General features: G+C 43.1%; 1 protein-coding gene and 1 pseudogene across 1 annotated transcript in view; both read left to right on the top strand.

The window, feature by feature from the left end:
- Nucleotides 1–503: 503 nt before the first annotated feature.
- LOC130026281 (RAD52 motif-containing protein 1-like) lies at nt 504–15,890 on the top strand (annotated as a pseudogene).
- Nucleotides 15,891–17,117: 1,227 nt separating this feature from the next.
- Nucleotides 17,118–19,672, top strand: part of LOC130026172 (leucine-rich repeat-containing protein 37A3-like) — a 46,073-nt gene continuing 43,518 nt past the window's right edge. The window contains exon 1 of the mRNA XM_056116956.1: nt 17,118–17,469. Within this exon, the coding sequence (XP_055972931.1) occupies nt 17,123–17,469 (347 nt within the window). The 5' untranslated portion in view covers nt 17,118–17,122. The remainder of the gene's footprint in view (nt 17,470–19,672) is intronic.

Here is a 19,672-nt window from a genome sequence, read left to right as displayed (position 1 = left end):
CTGATTGTTGTTTCATCTCCACTTTTGCAAGCATGTGAATTTGTACCCTATTATACTAACAAATGCAAAGTAAAGTTCTTGCTCTATGTTGTGATTTTATTTTGAGTCATAGTCTATGTTTGTTTGTTGGATATAAAAGTTCTTCCAACAGGTTATGCTATTATATAGACCATAATATAATCTATCAAAATTGGAGGCTTAAATTTTCCTTGTTGTTTTTTTTAACAATGGTAAGGAAAATGGCAATCTGAATATCTCTATAACTTTGAATGTTGTATGTATTGCAGTTTGGGCATTCTTTAAGAAAAGAGTCTCTTAAAAATTGTGGATTTACTATTATTTACAATGACTAGAAACATTTTCTGGAAAGTGAATTTTACTTTTACTGGTTCTTTATATTTTCCTTGAATAGAACAAAGAAAGTTCCTTTGTAAACTTCCAGCTTCCATATACTTTTGTCTCTTTGCAGTAAACTTCTAAAAGTAAAGAATATAAAGGAAACGATGGTTTCCATTGAAGGTAGCCTTCATGAATACCTTGCTGATATGTATACTGCTTTACTGCAAAGTTGTTTTGAAGAGTTTTTTTCTGGTTTGGAGTAGAGGTCATTTTTCCATTTTAATTTGTGATTCTGAATGAATAAGGGTTTGAGTTGGATAAGTATAGTCTGTTGGTTTTTTTACCTTGATAATGTGCTTAAATATTGCTTGTCTTGTAGAAATATTGATTAGGGAATAGGGTATGTATTTTTTGTTTGTTTGTTTGTTTGTTTCGGGACCACATCTGTTGGTGCTTGGGGAATACTCCTGTCTTGGTGCTCGGGGGGACTTCTTTTGATGATGGGAACTTGGTGGTGATGGGCATTAAACATGGGCCTCCTGCATGCAAAGCATGTGGTCAGCCCATTGAGCAAGCTCTCCAGTCATTCAACTTCATTACTGTGTGCAGCTCACGTTTTTTTTTTTCATTTTGCTTACTGTTGTCTGTAGGATCTTTTAAAATAATGAAAATGTGTTTGAGCGCAGTTGATATTTTTAAGCTGCAGTTTAAATTTCTGAAAGTGCCATGTTAAAGTTAAGATTTTCAGAGTTTTGTGGAATATTTAAAAAAATGATTACTTGTCTTTTACCATGTACCATGTAAATGGTGATTAGTAAAATGCTACAAAGTTCTTATCAGTAATGCAAACACAAAGAGGTAAATGTGTGAGGTCCTAAGTGTGAAAAGGCATATTTTAGATAAAAATATTATCGTTTCTAGGGAATTACAAGAATTAATATGAAATCAGATATTACTTTGGTATGTAAAATTATTGTGATGCTAAATATAGCTTGTTTCAGTGCTTTCTTATTAAAAAATCTTTAACTATGTCAATTTTATTGTGATACCAGGATTTACAGTATCGTAAATCATTGATTTTGTGCATACATCTTTGCAGTACCACACGTAACACCAGCGACTAATTCCTTTGACTGATGTCTCAAGGACCTTTCCCAATTCTCCACCCTCCCCACACCAACCTTCATGCAACCTCAGTTCTATAGATAAAAACTTTCCGTTTAGACTATAGAAGAAAAACAGTATGCAGTATTAGAGAAGTGTGTATTACTGTATTGGGTTTGAGGGTATAGAGAAATATTCTAGATGGAGGAAATTCTAGTTCTGTGCGGTGGGTGACCGCGGCGTCCCTGCAACATTCTCTGTCCTCAGCCTTCCCCGCTTCGCCTTCTGAATGCCGTGCGGGTCTTCCCCAGCGCTGCTGCCACCCCATCCGTGGTTCTAGGCCGTGGTCACATTGTATTCGCGTGCGCCGCCCACTCAGCCCAATGGGCCTGCAACCTGCAGCCGCTTTTCCAGTCCTCTCCGCTGAAGGTGGGTTGGCGCTTGGCTGGGATGGGGGCCATGGGAAGCAGTGCTGGGCTGGGGCACCTTGCACTGCCAGATACCCCCTGCCCCCCCAGCTTCCCGCTGCCTTGCAGTGTCTACCAGTATCCAGGCAACACACGGCGAGTCCCCACAGGCTGTCTTCTGCAGAAACTCCGAGGCTGGTTGCAGTAAGAGACTAGCTGGAAGCGTCAGAGCCCAGTTCACAGCCTCCACCTGGCTTTGAGGGGGTCCAATATGCGCTTGACAGTTCTGCTACCTGGAGGGACTCACGGCCAGCATCATCGCTCTGTCTTCCGCCCACTGTTCCCGGTGCCCACCCTGTGTTCCCATTTCCCACTGAAAACATTCTTCCCTTTGGGTGCTCCTGGGGCTCCACGGTCTCCAGCTCCTGAATTCCATCTTTAGTCCCATTCTTTTGTCTGGCCCATTTCCATTCTTCTGTGGTTCGGTTCAATTTTGGTGGAGCAGGGTTGGGTGTGGAGGGGATGGGGTTAGAACCTAGGGGTCCCCCGCTCCGCTGTTTTCCCGTGCAGACCCCCACCCCCTCCCATACTTCTGAATATATGAATGAGAATTATGGTTTCCAAGCTTTTCACATGATAATTCTAAGCCTCCTCTGATTGGCTCCCTGAAGTGGCTTCTCTTGTGGTCATTCTCACTCCCCGTCCTTTTGTCCTTGCCTGCGACTTGATCAGACATGAGAACACCCCTTCGTGTGACCACAGACTCTTCTGCTCCTCTGCAGACCCAACACCTGCTTCAGCCCCTACTCCAACCCCTAGGAGTGAAATCAAGGTCTCATGGACCTTATTTGCTTTGCAGACAGTAAGCTGCAGCTAGACTCTGGCCATCTCACGGTCATATTACAGCTGGATTTGAAAACGTTTTTGGCCATAGCAATTGAAAAGCTGGAGCGATAGCACAGCAGTAGGGCATTTGCCTTGCACGCAGCCAACATGGCCGACCCGAGTTAAATTCCTCCGCCCCTCTCCGAGAGCCCGGCAAGCTACCAAGAGTATCTCGCCCGCACAGTAGAGCCTGGCAAGCTATCTGTGATGTATTCGATATGCCAAACACAGTAACAACAAGTCTCAAAATGGAGACGTTACTGGACCTGCTCCAGCAAATCGATGGACAACGGGAGGACAGTGATAGTAAAGAGGGGGAAAGCTCTTGGCTTCCACTTGCTAACACTGGTTGGATCCCTGGCATCCCCTCCTAAGACCTACCAGGAGGGGTTCTTGAGTGCAGAGCCAGGATGAAGCCTGGGCATTGCCAGGTGTGGCCCCAAACCCCAAAATAAATAAATACACTTATATCCATTTTGGGCTGGAGCAATAGCACAGCGGGTAGAGCGTTTGCTTTACAAGCTACCGAAAGCTACCGAAAGTATCTCGCTCCCACTGCCAAGCCTGGCTAACTACCCATGACGTATTCGATATGCCAAAAACAGTAATAGAATCTCACAATTTGTTGTGAAACGTTACTGGTGCCCACTCGAGCAAATCTATGGACAATGGAGGACAGTGCTACAGTGCTATATCCATTGTAATTAATGAGTGGTACTCCTCCCACCCCTTTCTCTCATTGGCTATTAAGACCATTTCGTAGGAACAGGGATGTGACTCAGTGGCAGAGCATAGACCTTGCATGAGTGAGGGCACCCCAGGAGGAAGGCGAGTTTCATAAATATGGTGTTGAGATTTTTATGGCATAAGATTCATTACCAGTATAGTGATAATGGCAACATTCTGTAAATCAGTATGTAGTTGTGAAGGTGGTACTCTAGTTTGATCTTCTCATGCACAGGCTGGGATTACTACCTTATCTCTGAAAATTATCCATTTCCATGAGAGGTTCTTTTATAACTTGGAGAGCACCCATTGTTCTTGTCTATCTTTGGCCTCCTATAAGTACAGAAAAGTAAAGGGGATCTTAATGTAAAATGAAGGAAAGACTCAAGTCATCAGAGAATTTCTTCATAGTTACCAGCAAAAAAATGAATAAAAAAAAACTGTTACAAAATTAAGGTAACTCCTCTCCAGGGTCTCAGAACCCTTCAGAAGCTTCCTAAGTTGACAAAACTGCAGTCACTACAGGTCCAGGCCAGTCTGTGGTGTAAGCATTCAAAGATCAGTCTTCATTGCTCCCTCTCCTCAGGCAGCTTTAGGTTGGAGAAACTAATTTTGTTCTCTTTTCTCATTCCTTGATTTATTCTCTCAACCAACAAACTATCAAGCCTTTGTGAGTAACACACTTTTCTTGCTTCAGAGAATGAGGAAAGGATACAATATGGATTCTTTGAGCACTCAAGGTGCTTATAAACTGGTTATAGTGATAGGCACATGAAACAAATCAATAATTAGTATTGCTCTGCTTTTATTTGTGTTTGAATAGTTTTTCTTTTATGTTTTGCAATGCTCAAGGCTTTCTTCTGACTCTGCACTCAGGGATCACTTCTAGTAGGCTTGGGGGCACCACATGGGGTACTGGGGGTCATACCCAGATTGGCCACATGCAATGCAAAAATGCCTTGCCCATTGGACTATCTCTCCACCCTTGCATTTGAATTTTTATTAATAAGTTCATATAGTACATATTGGCTGAAAGTTAAAATTGTCATTTAAGAACTAATGATATAAGAAGTCCACAGTAATGTATTTAGTGAAGTTAGAATACAGGTATTTTGTATTTTATAAAGAATCTCTTATGCAGATGATCTTGATCACTTGGTCACTTGATATCCCGTTATTCATTGATTCGCTCGAGCGGGCGCCAGCAATGTCTCCATTCATCCCTATCGCGTGCTATTGTAGCCCAATGGCATCTGCTCATTCTAGGAACACGAAGAGCCTCAAATCGATCATTCAGGGTCTTGATAAAGAAGTCTGATCATCTCATAAGTGGACGGACACATGATCTTTTGATGTCCCGTGGAATCCAGTCCGTAATGGCTCTAGTCCAGCAGTCATCTCCAAATTTCATTACGTGTCCAACCCATCTGATTTTCGACGCCTTGGCAAATGAGACAGCATCCCTGATTCTTGACCGTTGAAGAAGGTGGAAATTTCGGATTCTTTTCTCTCATTTGAGTGAAGCATGATACTCAAGCATAGCTCTTTGGATTCCTCTTTGGGAGACTCGAATAGCGTTCTCATCATGTTTGTGTAGGGCCCAGGTCTCTGAGGCATATGATAATGCAGGAAGAACAGTGGAATCGAAGAGATGTGCCCGGAGCCAGAGGTTCTTTGTCCTCTTAGCTATTTCTTCAACATTCTTGAAGGCGTTCCAAGCCACTCTCTTTCTCCTGCGCAAGTCAGGTGCCAGGTCATTCGTCATGTTGACTTGTCGACCTAGGTACACATAACTGTTGCATTCGGAGATGTTCATCCCATTGAGCGTGAATGGAACGTCAGGAACGAGACCATTTCTCGAGAAATGCAGGTGATCGTTGCTTATAAAATGGTATAACAAAAAATAAACGAAACTATAGTCTCTTCTAGCAAGGCTAATAATTTGGAGAGAGGAGTGCTGTAGATGAGGTCTTGCTTTGGTGGCAGGTCTATCTTACCTATCTTTCAGGTTATAGTTACAGGCAAGAGCTTCTAGCAAGAGCTTCTAGATAGAATCACTGAAGCAATTTACTTCTTTTGCTTATCTACAATCTTGCAGATCTTACAGCTTATAGTTTCACTTGCCACCAGAAGTCAGGGACACGCTCAGATTAATCAGAGATTTTGGAAATAATGCAGAAAAGTATCACGGCTTGAGAATAATACGTATTAGTGCTTCCTATGAACTTAATGCCTAAACTGTTTAAAGGACCAAAGAAATAGGCCAGGAGTTAATGGGCTGACCTTGCTTGCTGCCAACCTGGTTCTATCCCCAGCCGCACATGATTCCCCCAACCACCACCTGGAGTGATCTCGGAGCACAGAGCTAGGAGTAACTGATTACTGCTGAGTATGGCTCTGAAACTACAGCAACCAGCAAAGTTTGTTTGATTTGCTCTTCACGGCCACTTTATGAAACTTGTACTGAGAAGTCTTGGGTGGGCTGAATTAGATCTCTGTGGGAAGTCGTTCCTAATCTCGGGTATCTCTCTTATGTCTTTAGGTTCGTCTCAGCAGACATAAAGCAGTTCGACATTCTACACTTGCCCTAAACAGCTCCCAGTGCCAGGAACTGGCAAACTAATATTTTGGTTTCAATGGATGGTCTAAAAGGATTGTCAAGGTACGAAGCGGGGAGAGAGTTCAAGTGCGGAACTTGTGCCCACCGTGTTCAAGGCCCTGGGTTTTGTCCTGAGTATTGCACGACTCCCAGCTCTGTGGGGTGTTACCCCAGCAGGCTCAGAGAACCTGCAGACCTGATAGATGAGAGTCGTCTAAGTGAAAGTGTTGGATCACCGGTCACACCCCAGAATCAATAAGGTCTCAGTGAGTTGACGGTGGTGTCCATATTCTACAAGTCTTGTGTGCTCTGTATGTTCATGGCTGGGAAGTTTTGTTTAATGTTGAAGTCACAGGTTACTTCAACGGTTGGCAAGGATTGCTGGAGTTTCGTTTTTATTTCTAATTAAACTTTTTTTTCCAGAAATATGTTTTTGTTTTTTAGAACTTTATAGTGAAACACCATGAGGTACATTTGTAGATTTACAAATTTTTGTGCTTGGGTTTCAGTTATACAATGATCGAATACCTATCCCTCCCACCCCCCCATCCTCCCCATCCCACCCTGCCTCTGTGGCAGGGCATTTCCCTTAGTTCACTCTCTCCTTTTGGGTGCTGTGGTTTGCGAAAGAGGCATTGAGTGGCATCTAATTAAACATTTTAAAATCTACATTGAGATGTTCAGAAGGACCTTCAATCTGAACTCTTAACAGCTTCAGGATCTTTCTGAACTTGAAGAAAGGGAAAATGAAGATATTGTGGCACCACTTCAGAAGCAAAGCGTGAAGATCTTCTGTGCTTTAGAGGTGGTTTTGTCGTCCTTTGGCAAGAGCCCTGGAGTTGGCAGAGCCGAGGAGACTTTGGATAAACTGGAAGGTCTCTGTGGGGACTGGAATGGGGGTGTGGGTAAGAATTCATTCTCTCTCTCCCTCTCTCTCTCTGTCTCTCTCTCTCTTTCTCTCTCTCTCTCTCATCATATTTTCAGATACATCACAAACTGCCCTCTCCTTGCTAAGTAAGCTGCTAAAGCCATGGGCCGATGCTTTTAATAATACTTGTTTAAATCTTAGGTAGTAACCAACAGAACCTTTTCTTTTTGGTGGGGGAAGGACCTGGGGACCCTTCACAATTTTAGAGCTGTCTGCTTACCAAGAACCTTAGGGGTATAGGGATGGGAATAGTGTTTCTCCTATTTGGGGGTAACAGTCTTCTTTGTTCCAAAGTAATTTTTCAAATACAGATCATGTGTAATTGTCTGTTATCCCAGCGAAATCTTCATTTTGACAATGAAATACCCAAATAAAAATGTTTTTCCCCCCAGAATCTGTGGCATTTAGGCTTAGGGTATTAAATTAAAGGCAGCACTGTTAGTGAAAGAACTGGAACAGACTCTGGTAGGTGAATCTTAGGGAGAGACCAGCTCATCCTTTCCACTACCAAATCTTCCTCAAGTTCCTGAAGTTGATAGGTGATAGGGCAGATGTTTGAATGGGTTGTCACACCCCGTGGGGGGTAGGGGCGTGCCATCTGCCTGAGGTTATCTAGTCACCATCACCAAAGCCGCCTGCACTTCCCCATGGCCGGAACCAAGGGGAGGCTGACCAGATTGGTTTTTAATCTGAGAAGTGCACTCATCCCCTGGGAATGGGCTCAGCGCCCATCGGGATATATTAGCTCTAGAATTACCAGTTATCCAATTCCGTTATTCCTAGCTGCGGTATCCAGGTGACTCGGGTCTGCTTTGAACACTATAATATTTTTTTTTTTTTGCTCTTTGGGTCACACCCAGTGAAGCACAGGGGTTACTGCTGGTTCTGCACTCAGGAATTACTCCTGGCGGTGCTCAGGGGATCATAAGGGATGCTGGGAATCGAACCTGGGTCAGCCGCCTGCAAGGCAAATGCCCTATCCACTGTGCTATTGCTCAAGCCCAGAACACTATAATTTTTGCAAAGTAATCGACTCCATGCCAGGCTGTTTTCCTCGAGGCACTCCAGAGAGGGGCAGGTGAGAGTCCTTCCTGTCCCACTACCCAACTGCCGCCACGCTCCAGGCCAGGGCGCTTTCACATTAGAAGACACTTCCTACCCATTTTCTATAATTGCCACACCATATTTGATGGAGTTCAGACAGTAGGCAACAAGTCATAGAGAGAAATATATAAATATTTGCCTCTTGGAGAGCCCATCAAGCTACTGAGAGTATCCTACCCACACGGGCAGAGGCTGGGGACTCCCTGTGACATATTCGATATACCGAAAACAGTAATACCAACAAGTCTCATTCCCCTTATCCTGAAAGTGCTCCAATCATTGGAAGAAGCTGCTAAAATCTCATCACTGGAAGGAATAGAGACGTTACTGGCCCCCACTCGAGTAAATTGATAAACAACGGGATGACAGTGATACAGTGATTATTATAAAGTAACTTATTATTATAAGGTAAAAGGTAAAGGCCCTCCCATTGATCGTTGATTTGCTCGAGCGGGCCCAGTAACGTCTCCATTGGAGACTTTGTTGTTACTGTGTTTGGCATATCGAATACTCTCGGTAGCTTGCCGGGCTCTCCGAGAGGGGCGGAGGAATCGAACTCGGGTCGGCCATGTTGGCCGCTTGTAAGGCGAACGCCCTACCTCTGTGCTAAAATCAAAATATTTGATTACATTTAATATTCAAACGCCAATCCCACCACCAGTACACCTTCTTACCACCATATTTTGTATGTTTCCATCTCGAACCTGAACCCCTGCCCCAAAGCAGAACCGAAAGAATTTATTTTGTATTGTGTTCTGAATCAACTACTGAAAATACTCCAAAAAAGTTTCCTTAGAGGAAAGTATGTGAAGATTGTTCTATTTCCCCCAGGGACCATTAAGCCCTTCAATAAGAGGTTACTGACATGTTGTTAAAGGTTGAGCCTTGTTTGTTTGTGTGTGTGTTTGTGTGTGTATATATACACTCCTATATATACACACATCTGTAAAAATATATGTCCCTGTATGACTGGTAGCCTTCTACTTTAAATCCCATCAAATGTTTAGTGATACTCTTGGATTATTAGTGGTGTGAGGTATGTCAAGTTCCTAGTGTATAGTAGAGGAGTCTATAGGTGTCTAGCTTCAATTTGCCCATTTGAAATACATAATCAGTCTGAGATTTGTGCCATGGTCTTGACTAATTCCCTTCGAGTTTACCTGTTTACGAATGTCCAGAATAGATCAGACAGCAAAAATGTATGGTAATAGCCCTGACAGAATATACCTACCAGAGAACCTTTGAGACATAGCCTTGCGTGGTACCTTCCCTTACTCATTAAGATCGTGATGTAGTTCTCTTTTTTATTTTTTTATTTTTGTTTTTATTTTTATAACCTTTTTATCTTCTCGGTTACTCCCAGCGATGTTCAGGGGTTACTCCTTGTTCTACACTCAGAAATTACTTCTGGCAGTGCTGGGAGGTCCACATGAGATGCGGGGGTTCGAACCCAGGTCAGCTGCATGCAAGGCAAACGCCCTACCTGCTGTACTAGAGCTCCAGCCCCAGTTCCCCTTTCAGAGGTCATAAAAATCAATTCTAGAGGTTGGCATAGTAAATCCATTTGTTTTGGTTGGATTTAGGATCATTATCATTCCTTACGAAAAGGAAGACCACTCAGAAGTTTGCTATTCAAAAGACTGTGTCAGATGCATTTCAGAAACTGCTCATTGTGGTTTAGGTAAGACTTTTGTAGGTTGTCTTGAAGTCCTGCAGTTTTCTTACTTGAAGAGCAAATAAATTGATTTTGAGAAATAATGGAAATATAAGTACTTCCTATTCCTCTATTTTCTAGATGCTTTACAGAGTAGTCACAAATTTGTTCTTTGTGAAATCTGTGAAAAATAATTACAGCAAATATTACCCCCAATGTATAAACGTAGAATAGTTTAGACTGTAGAGAGAATATTTGATCCAATTCTTCTTTCTCAATTGTTTGTCAATAAAGCAGAAGAGAATAGTGGTTCTAAACTTCAGAATCCTCTGTTTAAGTACTAGTTCTGTCCATTTTTTTCTTTTCTTTTCTTGGTTTTTGGGCCACACCTGCTGACGCTTAGGGCTTACTCCTAGCTATGTGCTCAGGTACCACTTCTAGCAGGACTCGGGAAACCACATGGGGTGCCAGGGACTGAACCTGCGTTGTATGCATGCAGGGCAAATGTTCTACCCATAGTAATAGAACTCTGGCCCCTCTACTTTTTAAAATGCAGCTGTAGGTCTCTAAACATATATGTGAAGGTATTTCTAAGCCGCAATTTTCTTTTCTTTTCTTTTTTCTTTGCTTTCTTGGGCCACACACAGTGATGCTCAGGGGTTAGTCCTGGCTCTGCACTCAGGAATTATCCCTGGCGGTGCTCAGGGGACCATATGGGATGCTGGGAATCGAACCCAGGTCAGCCATGTGCAAGGCAAACGCCCTCCCTGCCTCATTAAGCTGCAATTTTCTGAAAAAATATACTTTTAGTTTTGCTTACCTTATATTGTAAAAGTAAATAACACTTACCTAGAACTGCACTCATTTGTGGAATATAAAGTAACAGAATTGGAGACTAACACCCAAGGATAGTAGAGATCGGGACCAGGAGGATTGCTCCACAGCTCGAAAGCAGGCCTCGCATGCTGGGGGAAAAGGCAGCTCAGATAGAGAAGGGACCACCAAGTAAAGGATGCTTGGAGGGCCCATTCGGGATGAGAGATGTGTGCTGCAGGTAGACAACAGACTGAACATGATGGCCACTTAATGCCTATATTGCAAGCCACAACATCCAAAGGAAGAGAGAGATTGAAAGGGAATAGGGAGATTTAAAGGGAATAGGCCTGCCATGAGGCGTTGGGGGGGATGGGGGAGTCGTGGGAGGGATACTGGGAACATTGGTGGTGGAGAATGGGCACTGGTGGAGGGATGGGAACTCAATAATTGTATGACTGAAATGTAAGCACAAAAGTTTGTAACTCTGTAACTGTACCTCACAGTGATTCATTGAAAAAGAAGAAGAAACATACTGAGTAATAAAAATAAATATTTGTAAAGACTTACCTAGAATTCAGTAAAGGACGAAATATTCTAATTATTGCTACTGTTTTCTACTGAAGAGGAAACTTAACTGGAATGAGTTCAGGGTTGGTTTTCAGCACTGACATATTGAGTGGTTGTGATTCTATGTAGCAACCAAGTATGTGTTGTGCACCTTCACAATGATTCTGCTGGGGCCAGGAAGAAAGCTGAGAGCCTGGTGCACATGCTATGCATGTGGAAGGCCAGGGTTGGATTCCTGGCACAACATGAGCGTCCAGGAGCAGCCCCCAAGTACTTCGGTCAGGAGAAGACTTAACACTGCTGGGTGTGGCCCCCAACAAAAACAAATAGTGGTCATACTATTTAAGATTTTTAAATGTTCTCCTCTTATGGAATTTTCTAGTGCTATGGATATTTCCGGCTGTGCCCAAAGGAAAGTGAATAATCCGTAGAGAGTCCACAAACAGAATTGCTTTCCTTGCTTTATAGCCCTGCAGTCTTAGAGAAAGGAATTTTCAGTTGTCAGAGACCTTATTTATTACACGAGTAGCTCCTGGGTTGACTTCAGCCTTGCAGTCTGGGCAATTTTCTAGCAAAAGTGACTTCTGTGGTCAACTGGTAAAATTTCTATCAACTATAATAACTTTTGAGAACCAGTGGGGGTTTTGAAGATGGTACCAGAGCCTTGCATATCCCTGGCATGGCATATGGTCCCCTCTAGTACCATCAGGGAGCACAGAGCCAGGAACAGTCCCTGAGTACCAGAGGGTAGGATCTGCAAACCCCAAATAAAAAGAAATGAAAGAAGCAGTGGGTTGGAGAGATAGCTCAACAGGCTGAGCACATTCTTGGCATGCAGGAAGCAGGTTTCAGTTCCAGCTCAGCACAGCATTGCCAGGAATGACTCCAAGTACTAAGTGGGTATAATCCCTGAGCACCTTTGAGAATGGCCTCAAAACAGAGAGGCAAAAGGAACCAAACTTAATGTCTGCATTGACAAGGAAAATGCTCTTATTTTATGCGTTAGAAATAAAATTATTGGATGTATAAAGGAAATACACACCCACTATCACTGTGTACTACCTTCATAGAGAGAACATTTTAGCCAATAAGTTTGAATTGATCCTTGTTAACTTTATTTCAGAAAGTGGTAACGTAGCCGTGGAATATCGGCCTTTTGAGGAGCTCACTGATGCCAGAACCGAAGAGCTTCATGATTTAGTTCAAGTACATGAAAGAAAAACTCAAGGATGACATATACACAATGGTAGCAATTCAAAATAATGAGCAGATTTTAGAAGTGTTTAGCATGTGTAGGCAATTCTACCATCCCCAGAAAAATATGAAACTCTCAAGCTTTAGTTCAGAGAATTTCTGAAGTTTCCCTGAAGTCCTAGCCATTGGTTCTAAAGCCTTCTTTGAAATTTGGAGAGTTCTGAGTGCCCTCTGAGTTCTGTCAGAGAAATACCTTTTTGAACTCCTCTTAAACAGGATCTAGGGATTTGGGACCTTAAGTACGATTATGTTACAGCATTTGAAAAGTTACATTTTTTTTCAAGTATGATGTCATATCTAGAGCTCAGCATCTCATATATATCTTGTATGAAATATTTATATGAAATATGAAATATCTTTCTGTTAAGCCGATTGGTTAGGTTTGGTTTTTTTGGTGTTCCTTGAACAGGTCTCGGTAAAATTTATTCTGCCATTTCCAAAGCCTCCTGTTTTCATCTTGCTCTCTATAAGGCATGAATATATTGGTTTCTCATCACCCTGCTGGTGTTTGCATGTAGTGTTTGCTGATTTTTCTCTTTTTTTGATGGTTACCTTGTTCTTAAGAACCAAGAGATAAATTGATTATTTTTAAGATTTGCGGAGCAGAATGAAAACATGAATAATACTTTTAAGTTCCACAAACCATAAAAACTTGGGTTTGTTTCCTGTTCCCATTGATTTTGTTTTTTCCTACCATGATCCTTGTAATGAAATGGAGTGTGCCTTTTCTTGTTAAAAAAGAAAAGCTCATTTGAGTATGTTTTGTGTAATTTCTGAGTTGATAAATTGGACCTTCTTCAAAAAAGATCCTTAAAGTCAATGTCTTGCTATATCTGAAGAAGAAATATAAACTCTGTTTTCAAATTATTATGGGTGATAAATCCAAGACAGGCCCTTTTATAAATCAGATGTAAAATTTTAAAATGAGGTTTATAAAAATGGGCCACATTATAAACTTTTCCTGTTTTGGATCTCAGTGACAATATTTTGCACTTAAATACCTCTTATCTGAATTTTACAGGTTAAAAGGTAAGTAGCAGGAAGATAGTGTTTGGGAAGCATTCAGAAGTAAGCTTTTCTCTCCATTGTTCTGCATTTCTGGATTTTGATGCAATGCAGTATGAATTGTTTGCTTTCTTCAAGCTACATCCCTGCTCGACTACAGAATGGTGCTAACGAGTTAAATGAATGAATCAACTTGAAGGCTGATATGTGGATCCACAGTTCTGATTGGAATGTGGTTTAAACAGAAATTGTGTTGTTTTGTTCACACATTATTTACTTCTGCTTACCATTAGGTCTGCCACTAAAATCCATGGCTTAGATTTGAGTTCGTTGGTTTGATCTGAAGATGTATTGGTATGAAACTTTGTAGGTGCTAACCTCAGTTCTAGTAGTTTGTCTGGAGGAGCCCTTCCACCTCCATGGATGTAGTTCCCTTACTTTGGAAGTATAAAATTTGATATAAGCTGGTTTCCTAAGCCTGGGACTGGGGGAATGGCATTGCTGGTTCAGCACCTGGGAAGGATCTGACTCAGCATCAAAAACAAGGTTGGAGAAAGAGAGTACAGGGCGGAAGGTGCTGCTAAGGTGCTTGCCTTGCATACAACCGATCCTGGTTTGATTCCTGGCACCACACATATACCCCCTAGCGCTCCCAACAGTGATTCCTGAGCACTGATGTATATAACCAGAACCTTCCCCCTATAGTAAATAATAAGCATCAAAAACCCAATTTGAGTGGCATTTCTGACCTTTCGCTTTGAGTTTTTCCATCCAAACAAATGATCTTATCCTGTTAGTCCCTAAAATTCTGTTCCTGGGCTGGAGCGATAGCACAGCGGTAAGGCGTTTGCCTTGCATGCAGCCAACATGGCAACCCGAGTTCGATTCCTCCGCCCCTCTCGGAGAGCCCGGCAAGCTACCGAGAGTATCTCGCCCGCACGGCAGAGCCTGGCAAGCTACCCATGACGTATTCAATATGCCAAACACAGTAACAACAAAAGTCTCCAATGGAGACGTTACTGGGCCCGCTCGAGCAAATCGATGAACAACAGGAGGACAGTGATCAGTGATCAGTGATGAAATATTTTATGAAAGAACCTTTCTGTTCAACAATTGCATAGTATTCCAAATTAGGAATTAACTTGTTAATTTCCAGGAGAACATATGAATACACTATGTGTGTATTCTAGGGATGCTGGGGGGTGGCAAAATGTGTTTAATATCATTGGGAACAAATTTGGAGTTGGATATATGTAATTAACATGGCTCAAAGTCAGAAAATTTATTTCCAAAGTTAGGGAGTTAGGGGAAGATAAAAAGAGAAAAGGTGATTCTGTTCCTCTTGTTGAAAATCTGTTTTTTTCCTTTGTAAAATAAATTTTATTTGTGGGTAAGGTAGCGGGATTCACACTTGGTGGCGCTCAGGAATTACCCAGCCTGGCTCGTTGTTATAATCACTTGTGGAAGTGCTCGAGGGACCAGGTGATGGTAGGGATCAAATTCAAACCTTTCTTGTGCAAAGCATGCGCTCAATCTTTTGAACTATTGATCTAGTCCTGCAAAGAAATTTTTTAAATAGTTTAAATCAAACCCACCAAGAAAACTTCCAACACCTACAATTGGGTCTTAAAAGACTTAGCTTAGGAGCCTGAGACATAGTTCATCAGGCTGGAGCATGGACTGTGATGAGGGAGACCTGGGTTTGATACCTGCCACTGCATGGCCTCCTGAGCACTGTCAGGTACAGCGTCAAACACCTCCAGGTGTGGCCCCCAAAGAGACAACAATGTCCACCTTACTAAGAAAGGTGAGAAGACATTTCGTACTAATGCCAAAGAATTCAGAAAACGAACATCCATCCCTAAATGAGGCTACTCTTGGAACCAACTCCATTCGGGGCTCTCTACTCAACTAGAGAGTGGGAAGAAGCCCCTTCTCATGGAATTTATATTCTGGAAGTGTGAGATAATAAGAACTGATATGGATGAGAAGAAGGACTGTGAAGAAAGTAAAATGGGTACTAGTTACAGTATTGCAAGAGAGCCTTGTCACTTTCTGACGTGAACATCTTAAGTGTTCCCTCCGAGTGCTAGAAGGGCAGCCCTCTAGAAAGGAGCTTGCTCCTTTTTCTCCGTGAATTTATGTTGAGTTCCATGCAAGAAAGGGGGATTTCCCCAGGCCGGTGTAAAGGAGCGCATATGGCTGTTCATTCAGTTTAAGAACGGTCTTCCAGAATCAACTGTTTCTGGCCCCAGAGCCCTGCTTCAGAAAATGTTGTGTCCCTGATTCCGTGCTATCCCCTCTCTAGGAGAGTGATAAATAATCAGAGAGACTAAGAGCTTAAAGGAAATGACAACATTTGTGAACCCCCACCCACCCGAAGTAGTGCTCCTTTTGCAGGTCAACTGCCTTTCTTGGAAGCAGGATGGCCAAGGGGAGGAAGAATGTCTCTTGGATTTCAGTAGTGAGGAGGAAGCACCAAGACCACCACAGCTGGATTAGTGCTGTTGAATTCACCAGTGTTCCCTGTCTGGGGACAAGCTGTTCCTCCCCTACCCTCGGGGCTCCGCCCAGTCCCAGTCCTGTTGGGTGGCAAGAGTGGGAGGGGAGGCAAGGGGGGTGGGGTAGAGGACCTGATTGGATGTGTTTGGTGCCTTGGGGGAAGAAGGAAAGCCTGGGTCTTGCTGGCTTTAGATCCAATAAAGGTTGCTTAAAGGCTCATAAAGGTGCTGAGGGGGTGGGGCCCCCGGTTGTCAAGGGCCTGTGGTTGTCAAGGGCGTGGTTGATAAGGGCATGCAGGGGCAGTGCCCAGCTGCCTTAATCCTCAGGCTCAGGAAGACTACACTTCCTTAGCCATGAATGTGGGATTAAACATATTTATAATTCTTTACCTCTCCACCCATCTGCAGGGCGCTCCTCTCCGGGGGAGAGTCCTACCCCCAGTCCCCCTGGCCCCCAGCCCCCCAGGGCTCCCCAATCCCTGGCTTTCATCTTCCCCTGATCCTGCCGCTGAATCACCCCCTACCCTTCAGCCCCGGATTTCAAAACTCCCCGCCTTCCTTTTGGATCAAATTGGCGGGCACCATGTTGCTGAAATTGTTCCAACTCGCAGGAAATCTAGGAGACCTCGTCGTCGACCACAACCAATGCAGGAGGATTACTTCGATTCCAGTATGGATACCTTTTATCCTGAGGGGAGTCAACCTTTGGTGGGAGATTCAGAGAAACATCCACAGATTCGTCACGAGACTGGATCCTTTTCACCCCAGCCTCAGCATCCAGAAACCTTTGAAGAGCTAGAACAGCTTCCCTTTAAGGCCCTGGAAGCTGAACTTTCAGCAAGCACACAACAGAGCCCAGCTGCACTTCTAGGATCTCCCGAGGAATCAAAACCTGCGGTAGTTTCAGACTCAGATTTGCTGTCAAGTACCCCTGAAAAGGGTGATACTGCTTCAGTCCTGCCAGAAACCCTAGTTCAGCCTACATTGGCTTCCGAGGAGAGAGGATCTTCAGTGCCTCAGGAGGTGGAAGCTCAGCCTTTAGAGTCAGGTCAGAGTTTGAAGAAAGTTGAGCCCGTATCATCTTTGGTCCATGAGGTGTCAACGTGGCCTCGAGAGCCATGGCCTCGAGAGCTTGTAGGTAAACCATCAGACCATCCTGAATATGTGTCATCACCAAGTAAGAATGAGGCTCAACCCTTCAATGTTCCAAGTGCGAGGGAAACACTTGCAGACATGACAATTGACATGTTTGCAGAGGTCAGTAATGAGCGTCAGCCTTCTCCCGAGCAGCAGGAGGTCTCAGCTCAGACTCCAAATGAAGCAACTCCACAACCAGAAACATCGACAACATATCATTCTTCTCTGACACACTCTTCTGCCCTTCCTGCTGTACGACATGCTTCAGAAAAGGCACACGTAGATTTCCCTGAGCAACTGGAACAGAATGTCTCCATGACCTTTAACATATGTGAGCTCTGTACCTGCACAGATAAGACCCTCTCCTGCTCCGGTCTCAGTCCAGAGAAGAGGCTCCATAGAGTGCCTGTGCCAGGGCCCAACACCAACACCTTCACCGTCCTGTAAGAATCCCCTTTCCTCTGTTCTCTGCATTCTGCCTATTGACATAGCAAGCCTTTTCTTCAATGTCTCCCTGTGTCTGCCTCATCCCCCTGCCCACGTTAAATGATTTCCATTTTTTATCTTTTGTTAGTCAAAAGATATCCTCATTCTCCTTATCTGTTGCTGCTGCTTCTCTAGTCTTTTGGTTATAAACGTCCGTACCCTTTTTCCTTCTCTATTTTTATCTCACCATCAGCCTATCCTTCATCCCATCATCCACTCATTTAATTCCTTAACCTTTGTTTTCTTTGTGCTACAGCCTTTTTTTAAAAAAAAATAGTTTGTCCTCCTTATCTTTTATTGCTGGTGCCACAATCTTGTGCTTATGGACATGAATTCTGGAGCCAGATTGCCCGAGTTTGCATTTGTTAGCTTTGTTACCTTGGACAAGTTATTTAGCTCTGTGACTCAGTTCCCTTTTCTTGAGGTGGGGGTAATGGTAAGTTATCACCTCCTAATATTGTTGTGATACTTGTTGATTTTGATACTTATGAAGTTAGTACCTTGAAACAAGTTTAACATGAATCCCTATAGAGATGAGGCCAAGGTGGTGGAGAAGGCTTGACTGTGAGATCTAACCAGCTCCAATTGCAACAAAAGTAATACTATGAAATCTATGTAAATACTTTGGGCCAGAGTGATAGTACAGTAGGTAGGGCATTTGCCTTGCACGTGTTCCACCTAGTTCTGATCCCCGGCATCCCATATGGTCCCCTGAGCACCACTATCAGTGATTCCTGAGTGCAGAGCCTGGAGTCACACCTGAGTATTGCCGGGTGTGGCCTCCCCGTGAAACTATATACTTACATCAGGCAACTAGCATACACATGAATGCTGTCTGTATTCATTAATCTCTCATTTCAGAATTACAGTTGTTTACATCGACTTTCCATATAAAGCACCCATTTCCCTCAACCTAGCCACAACAATATGTCATCGGCTCTTAAACATGATGGTATTGGGGAGAAAGGGAATACACAAAAAGGAAAGGCAGCGTGTCACCAAGCACCAACAGAGGCACAGAAATGTACAGAATCTTGTCAGTTGGGGAAAGCTGCAGAGAGCTGACACAGAGCAACTTTAGCTGGGAATTAGAGGTTGATTTTTTTGGATCAAAAATTATTTATGTGCTGGGCATATAAAAAGCTGTGCATGTTTGGTATGATTTTTGTGTTTGGAGATATGTAATATGCTTGTAATATGAAACAGTTACGAATCTGTGCCTCCTTAAACATATCCCTCAACTTGGGGCTTAGACATCATAAAGCATCCAGAAGTCTTGAGTGGAAATGTTCACTAGGTTGGTGGGATAGGTTTCTGTTTCAACATTTTCACCCTGAAAACTGTGTATGTAAACTGATTAGGTTTATATTTGGATTATGTACACATTTGCAGCTTATATACACATGTTGCTGAGGGAAGTTGACAAAACTAGATTCAAAGTGATCCACAGAGTTAGTGTTTAAAACTGAACTCAGGGAGCCAGAGTCCTAGGACAGTGGGTAGGGCTCTTGCCTTGCATGTGGCCAACCCAGGTTCAATCCCGGACACCTCATAGGGTCCCCCTCCATCACTGCCAGCAGTTCAATGAAAAATTATTGACCCTGAGCGTGGAGCCAGGGGCAAGTCCTGAGCACCATCCCCCCCTCCACCAACTTCATGCGTCTATACATGTGTAAATTCATGAACATATTCTCTTTGTTACAATAGGTCAGTAAAGTAAACAGGATAAGGTGCAAAAATCCCACTTTCCCACTCTACCAGCTATTTGACTGCCGCGTGGTAACTTCTGTTACCATCTTGGGTTTCCTTCTACTCTCTTTCCTGTGCATTCCTCGCCACCCCCAATGAAGGTAGTTCTTTGTGATTTGTTCTTTTCCTGAGGCACGTTGAATATATCTCTCCTCACTAGTCCCCCCTCACTTTCTAATTTCCGTAGTCTCTATCTAGAAATTTCTACTATCTTGAAATTTCAACAGAGAGCATTGACTTAAACCTTTGGTGTTCCCTGGCAATGCTTTAAAATATTTATTTGCTGATAATTTTGTTCATTTTTCTTTATATGATAATTATGAAATTATAATTTTCTCCATTGATTTGCAGTAGGAGTTACAATAGGTGTGAGTTTAGAAAAATGGCTTACAGGCTAATTAGCTGGCAGTA

Source organism: Sorex fumeus, unplaced genomic scaffold, assembly GCF_029834395.1.
Source record: "Sorex fumeus unplaced genomic scaffold, SorFum_2.1 ptg000001l, whole genome shotgun sequence".
NCBI classification, from domain to species: Eukaryota; Metazoa; Chordata; class Mammalia; order Eulipotyphla; family Soricidae; genus Sorex; species Sorex fumeus.
The sequence above is the reverse complement of the archived record's forward strand: the minus strand, read 5'-3'. Positions and strand labels throughout refer to the sequence as shown.